We start from the raw sequence: 9176 nt of genomic DNA, 5'->3' as shown, positions 1-9176 counted from the left end.
AGGTAGGAATTAATTATAAGGAGCTGGCTAGCTAGCTAAGCTTCATACTCACAAGAAGATAAACCAGCCTTGCTTTACTTTCTCCACCTGATTATGGCAACAGTAGAAGAAGAGAAAGGCCATGCGCATACACAAGAGATTTACACACAAGATGGGACTGTGGATCTCAAGGGTAGACCTGTTTTAAGATCAAAAACTGGCGGATGGAAAGCTTGTTCCTTCATTGTTGGTACTGTTCATATATGCATATATGTATATGTACACACACACACACACACACATATACAAAAATACATACATGTATTTCCAAACACGTTCTTTGGCTTTTGTTAGGTGTGTTAACTTGAGCTAATTGCAATTTAAAGACCTATAAGAAATATATCAGAAGACTGTCGAGAATTTAAGTCATAAATTATTATATGTTTGTGAAGCCAACTTAAGTGTTCAAAAAGCCATTTTAATTAATCAAAGAGTATCTGAAAACGTTCAATTTCGGTTTTGATGCTTTAATAATTAATTTTGATCTCTATAAATTCCCTGTAATGTTTACAGGATATGAAGTATTTGAGAGGATGGCATTTCATGGAATCCAATCAAATCTAGTTGTTTACTTGACAAGGAAGCTCCATGAAGGGACTGTGAAATCTGCAAACAACGTCACCAACTGGGTTGGTACAGTATGGATGACTCCCATATTAGGTGCCTATATTGCAGATGCTTATTTAGGCAGATATTGGACTTTTGTCTCTGCTTCAGCAATTTACCTCTTGGTACAAAAGCTCCAACTCGGCATAGATATTTATATTTGCCTTTCTTTCTTGGTCACTAAACAAATCAGAACCAAAAGGGCACTCTCATAATTTTATTTTCTTGCATTGAAGCCAGAATAATCATTTGTATAGCATTCCTTTAAACTACGATTGGGATATAACCTTTGTTGTCATCATTTACAGGGAATGTCCCTGTTGACTTTAGCAGTTTCAGTGCCAGCTTTAAGGCCACCACCATGCAATCATGGGGTCAATGAAGAAGATTGTCCGGAAGCCTCTACTCTTCAAGTGGGTATATTCTATTGTGCATTATACATAATAGCACTCGGAACTGGTGGAACCAAGCCTAATATCTCCACTATGGGTGCTGACCAATTCGATGATTTCGAGCCTAAGGAGAGGACTCAAAAGCTCTCCTTCTTCAACTGGTGGATGTTTGGCATATTTATTGGTTCACTTTTTTCCAACACATTCTTGGTTTACATACAAGATACTGTTGGCTTTTCACTTGGCTATGGACTTCCAACAGCAGGGCTTACACTTTCAGTGATAGTGTTTTTAGTGGGCACCAGATTTTATAGGCACAAAGTGCCTTCTGGAAGTCCAATCACTGGCATTGCTCAGGTACTTTTGGCAGCTGCTAGGAAGTGGAAAGTGCCCTTTCCAAATGACCCAAAAGAACTTCATGAGTTGAGCTTGGAACACTATGCCAACAAGGGGAAGTTTAGAATTGATTCCACCTCTTCATTAAGGTACATTTATGGGCATAAACTTCATCTTTCCCCTGTTTTAGAGACTGACAGTAACATTCACTCTTTGCTTTTAATCTTATTATTCTTCATTATCACCCATTGTTTATTACAATTTTATTTTCTTTGACTTTTACTTGATATTTGTCATGACATCTTTTGTCAACAAAAATGTTGTAAGCAAATATTCATTTACTCTGGTGACTAAATGTTATACTTTCTCATAATTAAATGTTGTGACTATTTACTTTTTTCTTCCTAAATATATTGTAAGCAAGCTTTGACATTAAATATATTTAGTTATAACTAACAAGTTTGGGGGTAAAGTTATTAGTACTCGCATAACTGTTTTATGACTAATACTCTCGATATTCCTTTTGAGTTACAAAATCCTTGTGGATACCCGATCAAGCTTCCTAAACTAGTTTATGCAAATTTCATATAACTAGCATTGCATTCATTTTCTACAGATTCCTTGACAAAGCTGCAGTAAAGAGTGGACCAAACACTCCTTGGACTCTATGTCCAGTGACCCAAGTGGAAGAAACCAAGCAAATGATCAAAATGATTCCCATTTTGATTGCAACATTTATACCAAGTGCGGTGTTAGCCCAGGTGACAACCATGTTTGTCAAACAAGGCACCACACTAGACAGAAGCATGGGTCCCAATTTTGAGATCCCTCCAGCATGCCTCACAGCTTTTGTAACTATCTTCATGCTCATAGGACTTGTAGTCTATGACCAATACTTCGTCCCAACAGTTCGACGCTACACCCAAAACCCAAGAGGAATCACATTGCTGCAGAGAATGGGAGTTGGCTTTGTGTTGCATGTTATTATCATGGTCATAGCTTGCTTGGTTGAGAGAAAGAGGATAAGTACTGCAAAAGCAAATGGGATTTTCCGTAAACATGAAACTGTTCCTCTTACCATATTCATTCTTCTTCCACAATTTGCTTTGATGGGCATAGCTGATACATTTCTAGAAGTGGCAAAGTTGGAGTTTTTCTATGACCAAGCACCAGAAGCCATGAAGAGTCTTGGATCCTCCTATTACAGTAGCAGCAAAGGGATAGGGAATTTCCTTAGTAGTTTTCTTTTAAGTACAGTTTCTAAAGTCACCAAGAGGCATGGCCATAAAGGGTGGATTTTGGATAATCTGAATCTCTCTCGTATAGATTACTACTATGCCTTCTTGGCTGTTTTAGCATCTCTTAATTTTCTATTCTATTTGCTTGTCTCAAAGCTCTTTGTCTATAATGTTGAAGTCGGAAAAGCCAAGATGGATTTAGCCATGGAAACTTTGCCACACAAGACTTCATCTCAAGACAATGAAAACTCAAAAACTGGATTAATTAGGTGATTGTAAAAGTGTGCATAAAGATAATGTTATGTACAATATTTCTGTTTAATTAATTAGAAGGACCTTTTGGAATTTCATTAAGCCTGTTAATTTGGAGAAATTTAGTAATAGGTATGGCCTACCATATATATATATAGACCCTTCTTACAAATACATGTAAATCTCATACGTATTAGTTAAAAGGGCTTGATTCTGGATCTAGTAGTAGATAATATTTTGCTATATTGAGCGCAATTCCGCTTTATTTTATGAGGGACCAATTGCATAATATAGCATTTTAAACCTTAAAGACCTCCAATGAATATCAAAATGATAGCTGTTGAAAGTAGAAGATTCACAAATAGGAGTTCCTTTTTGGAATCAAGTTTTAAATAGTCGTTGCCATTTAGCTTTGAGGATATATGTTTGTACAGATGAAAGTGGTCATAGACATACACTTGTGAAGAAACTTCTATTGTGAAATCTGTTCTTATTTCTTTTAAATGTGTTAATACTTTTCTTTCTGTGTAAATTCCCTGTTTTAGGGTATGAAGCATTTAGGAGGATGTGACTTGACTGGATTTCATCAAAATCTAGTTTCTGTACATGACAAGGAAGTCCAACGAAGTCACTGTGAAACCTTCAAACAACATCACCACACATATAGGTTAGTACCATATCTGGGGTTGTCTCCCATCAAGGAATGCATGTTCCAAGCTCACTAATGAACAATGTTATATTTACAAATGCCAAATTCTAGCAAAATTAAACACCATTAATTCCCTATGCATCATTATTTCGTCTTTTTTTATTTACCAAACACATATTTGGGTCGGTGTGAGAATCACTGTTTCATTTAATTCAATATGGTTTCATTGTAAATTCAACTATTCCAAGTGGGTCAGTATTTTCTGCTCTGCATTACACTCAGTGGAACTAGGCCCTCCAATCATTTTGGGGTAGGCCTCGATTTGACAAGTTTGTTTTGGAATCCGGGATTACAATATATTATAAATAAAAAGAAGAGGATATATTTTTGAATTCACCATTTCATAGGTGTGGATGTGAAGGTTAACCTCACTCCTCCCAAGTGAACAACTTTAACAGGCTAAAAAAGAGGTGACAAACACAATATTCTTCGTTTATAACTTCTACTTAGAAAAGACAATAGGCTTTTTACTCTTGCCTATGTTCTTCTAACCACAGGGTATATATATGATTTCATAGATGGTGTTCATTTCATAAGAGGAACCCAAGCATATAGGAACAAAAGTGACTTATGTCTCAGCTTATTTTATGAGTTAATTGATATTTCGAAATATAAAAGGATTCTTATTTATACTTGATAAGGGATAAGAAGATGCTCAAGCATGCCGTGCCTATCTAAGACTCCTAAAAGGGATGAGTTTTTTCGTATGTAGAATTTTGGACTGCATTATTGTTAAGACCGCATGCATTGGATGATATCCAATTCGACTTAGATGCGTTAAGATATTTATTTAAAAGCCAACAAAATGAATTTTCAAAAAGTTTAGATTAAGACAGGCAACTGGGGCTGGTCCATTTCTCTTTAGAGAAGTCAAATCACTATTCATTCTCTATTGCTATCACTTATTATGGTAATTAATAATTAACCAGCAAAATAAAGAAACTTTCTCCAAAACAAAAAAAGAAATGGTAATCATTAATTTTTACTTTTTTGGGAATGCCTTCAAGGGGATTTTATCAGTCATACTAAAGTTGTGAAGAGAATTAGAACCTAAAAAAATACATGGTGAATTCAATTTATGTGCCAAAACAATTCACGAGTTCTCTCTTTTCCTGCCCCATCATAATCCTGTTTTGAATAATAACTCCTTTTCTTCTCTGTTATATGATTATGTTTTGGACTGACCTGTTATATATGTGTTTTCTTGACTTTGTATTAGTAATTACTTTATCCCATATTCCATATGGGTGGAATATCAGTCAACTACCAACCAATGCGTCGAGGAATTTCAGTTCGTAAAAGAGCTACATAAACCCACAAAGAACTCCAACCTGCAACCTAGTGGCTCTCCAAGTCCTATTCTTTGTGTTATCTAATAAAACCTTGTTGTTATAGTTACATGAATTTATATTATGTTATTTGCTTTTTTACAATGAAAAGACATTCTAGCCAGTCACATTCAAACCCCTGGAGTTTGGAGAAGCATTGACATGAAAATCTGAAGCTAATTGTTAGGGATTGAACTATGTAACTGCACATTCCTGCTTGGCAATCCTGATCTTTCCCTTGTCATTTATGTGGCCTATGAACTTTTCCTGCAGGAGGGTTCAAGTTTCCACCACCGTGCTCTTATTTGGGTAGTTGTTGGGTTTATCAAATTAATGTTAGATTAGTGTGTGCAACAATGTATTATAACCAGATAATTCAATAAATGAAAAATATAACTTTATTCAAGTAACACAAAGTATAAAAGTGATTGTATTCACCAAGTCAATTTAATTTTCTAATAATTAAGTCGTTTATCAAGAATATCATGGCTCAATATTTACCTCAGCACTTGGAAATATATATACATTTATATTCATCTATGTTCCCCTGTTCATGGTTGGTGACAATTTTATCTGTTTAGAATTATTGTCACTGTTTATACACATATAATTAAATTAGATAACTTGGCTCTTAAAGTAAATTTCACAATGTGTACGAAAGGGAAATAGGATAAATATGGAACTATCAACGAAGTTATTTGGAAATAGCTGTTGCTATTATAAATTATGTGTTTGAAAGAGAAAGAGTAATAAGACAGATTTGTTGCTGCTTAGCTCTCATTCATAAGATACAAAAATTGATTCGTTAGTAATACAAAATATATACATGTATATAATAACAAGGAATAGGCGAAGGTAACAACAAAGCCAATATTGGAGAATCAGTAACTTAGGAAGTTGGAAAATCAAGAAATTATATAAGGAGCGACATACTCACAAATAAGTATTCCAACCAGCCTGCTAGCTTTTAGTGTTTCGTACTTTCTCTACCAAAAAGTATGGCAACAACCGAAGAGACAGGCCATGCTTCTAGAGGAGAGAATTACGCACAAGATGGGACTATGGATCTTCATTGTGAACCTGTTTCAAGATCAATGACTGGTACATGGACAGCTTGCTCCTTCATTGTAGGTACTGTACTAATTACTATGCACATTTGTATCTATATGTTTCTGTTTGTTAATTTGATCAAGTCCATAATTGCACTTTAGACCTTGTAAGAGTATAAGAAGGTTGTTGACAGTACTTCATTGGAAAATTTTGTAATTTCTGTTTGTGGATTACAAAACCTGCATTTCTGTTTCTGGTTTATGGGAATCTATTCTTCTTTGTTAATAATGCTATGATAGTTTTTCATCTCTATTAATTCCCTGTATTTTCAATGTATCAAGTACATGAGAGGATAGCATTTGATGGGATTTCAGCAAATCTAGTTCCCTATTTGACAAAGAAGCTCCATCAAGGGACTGTTAAATCTGCAAACAACGTCACCAATTGGGTTGGTGCCACGTGGTTGACCCCCATATTAGCTGCTTTTATTGCAGATGCTTATTTAAACCGATGCTTGGCTTTTGTCTCTGCTTCAGTATTTTTAAACCGATGCTTGGCTTTTGTCTCTGCTTCAGTATTTTACTTCATGGTAAAAACTCAAGTTCTTAATTCATATGTCCCTTTTTGTTACTTCAGTAAACCAGAATATCCGTCAACATGACTTAACTGGCTTAACTGTGATTTCAGACATGGTATAAGTATGTCACAAGATATGGCCCTGTATATATTTTATTGATCATTTACAACAATTTCCTCCCCCTCCTTGCCTCGAACCCACAACCTGCTAGGTGCGGGCTTGAGTAAAAAACCAATTGAGTCAATCTCACTTAACATGCCCTGTATATTTGGAATACGTAAATTTCTCAATTTCATTCAGATTCACAGGTATTGTGCATGTTACAATGCTCAGTTTCAACGCCACTTTTAAGATGCCGCAATACTGCATTCTGGGGCCTAACGCAATAGAATGCGCCAAAGCCATGTTGGGGGAGAAAATAAATTAATTCTATTATAGTAATAATTTATACAAACAAATACATTGACATAATATAAAATACTCTTACACGTGCAGCAGGACCCACACACATAATTATGATTCTTAAACACATAAACACAACTCTTAACATTTTACTGACACATGAAAGCTCTCTCTTCCTAAGAGCTTACTCTACTCAATTGAGTAGCTCTTTCACTCACACCAACCGAGAGCCTCCTTGGAGCTAACTTGTGTAGCTCACCAAGGAGGGAAGCCAAAGCTTCCTTTTATACTTGACAAAGTCGGTTGCTTTGGCATACTCAAAGTTTCTAGACTTCTCCACTATGTCCTTGCTCTCATCCACAATTTTAGATATTTTTTTTACAAATTCCAATGCTCTACTTCCAACCAAGTATATCAAATATACTAGTTAATTCTAGAATCTTCTAAGTCAATATTGATCCTTCAAGCCACACCTCTTAGAGAACAATTGGGCACATTGTATTGTTCATTGTACACAATAGCAGTGGGATGCGGTGGAGCCATGCCCTTGACCTCAGCTTTTGGTGCTGATCAATTTGATGACTTTTCAGCCAAGAAAAGGACAAAAAACTCTCCTTCTTCACTTGTGGATGTTCAGCCTTTTCTTTGGTTCCCTGTTTGCAACCACATTCTTAGTTTACATACAAGAAAATGTTAGCTTGGCCATGGCTTTGCACTTCCACTCATAGCGCTTACGATTGGATACATGGTGTTCATAGTGGGAACCCTAGTTTATAGGCACAAAGTGCCTTGTGGGAATCCATTTACTAAGGTGGCTAATGTACTTGCGGCTGCTGCTAGGAAGTGGAAGGCGGCCCTCCCAAATAATCCAAGAGAACTCTATGAGTTGAGCTTGAAAGAGTATGCCAAAAAGGAGAGATGTAGAATTGAGTACAACCCTTCGTTACGGTATTTTTATATATGGCATTGATTTTATTTTTCGATGTACTCCGTACAAAAGTAGTAGCATATACTTTAAAGTCCATTTAGACAATGGCAAAAATGTTTGTTTTTTGTATTAATTTGAAACACCTTATTATACTCTCCTTCCTCAATTTGCTTTAATGGGTATTGGTGAATGGTTGTTGGAAGTGGCCCAGCTGGAGTTTTTCTATGATCAAACGCCAGAATCCATGAAAAGCCTTGGAATTTCATACTACAGGAGCAGCAGAGGAATTGGAAATTTTCTCAGCGGTTCTCTTTTAAGCACAGTTTCTAATATCACCATGAGGGATGGCCATAGAGGGTGGATCTTGTCTAATCTTACCTCTATCGTTTGGATAGCTACTATGCTTTCTTGGCTGTTTTAGCTTCTCTGAATTTTCTTTTCTTTTTGCTCTTCTCAAAGCTCTTTGTTTATAACACTGAAGTAGGGAAAACCAAGATGGATTTAGCCATGGAAACTTTGTTAAGAGAAGCTAATTCACCCAGAGATAATGAAGAAACCATGGTGGATTTAGTCATGAAACCTTTGAGAAATGAAACTGATTCACCCACGATAATGAAGATCGTTGGATACGTAGATAATTAGCTGGTAAAACCAATGTTATGTACACATGCATTTTGGTTGTCACTAAGATGGACCACATCATCTACCATAGCAAGATTATATACACACATATGAATACAGGTATATAAGTTGTACATTCTTTTTTTTTTTTTTTTCCTTGGTTTTTTCCTCATATTAAAATATTGTTATGTGTGTGAAATGACACCTTTCTCATATTAAAATATTAGTGACGCATTTTGATATTAAAATCTAGTTGTTTGGAATTGAACAATGATCCTCCTTTTCCCTTGTCAAGAAGATATTTAATGGGCAATGTGACACACATATATTGCGGCGGGTAAGGAGATTTCATAATAGATAATATAAGATTAATTTGATACCTTTTTAAAATATCATTTTCGTCAAAAAACTGAAGAATTCAAATTTCTTGTTAGACCGAACCGTTAGAACTTTCCGTTGTGCGTTTATCTGATAAGTTAGTTATTGTATTTAATAAAGTCCTTTTGTCGAGCATGTATATATGGTTTTAAACTAAACATCCCCATAAGTAACAAATTCTTGAAGATTCTTATTTGCACGTAATTAATCTTTAGTTTTCTGAAAATAGTAATAGAAGTTTTAATTTATATTTCATACCACGGCGGAGAGATTTTTCTGTTCTGATCCAATTAATGCATAGTGTTCATGATAAAAAAAAA

The 9176-nt window shown here is 35.4% G+C and overlaps 1 protein-coding gene across 2 annotated transcripts; it reads left to right on the top strand.

Annotated features, from left to right (window-relative positions):
- Window positions 1–5327, top strand: LOC107425805 (protein NRT1/ PTR FAMILY 5.2-like). 2 transcript variants are annotated; one of them, XR_007243082.2, is made up of 6 exons: window positions 1–229; window positions 553–770; window positions 954–1522; window positions 1990–2880; window positions 3409–3530; window positions 4792–5327. XR_007243082.2 is itself a non-coding variant. In XM_048481296.2 (5 exons), the coding sequence occupies exons 1-5, from the start codon at window positions 94–96 to the stop codon at window positions 3413–3415; spliced, it is 1821 nt and encodes a 606-aa protein (XP_048337253.2). In that variant the 5' UTR covers window positions 1–93; the 3' UTR covers window positions 3416–4146. The 2 variants fall into 2 exon arrangements, 1 of the variants encoding a protein (XP_048337253.2); XM_048481296.2 differs by lacking the exon at window positions 4792–5327 and having other exon boundaries at window positions 3409–4146.
- Window positions 5328–9176: the final 3849 nt, after the last annotated feature.

This window comes from Ziziphus jujuba, chromosome 9, assembly GCF_031755915.1.
Source record: "Ziziphus jujuba cultivar Dongzao chromosome 9, ASM3175591v1".
NCBI classification, from domain to species: Eukaryota; Viridiplantae; Streptophyta; class Magnoliopsida; order Rosales; family Rhamnaceae; genus Ziziphus; species Ziziphus jujuba.
This window is presented reverse-complemented; position numbering and strand designations above follow the sequence as displayed.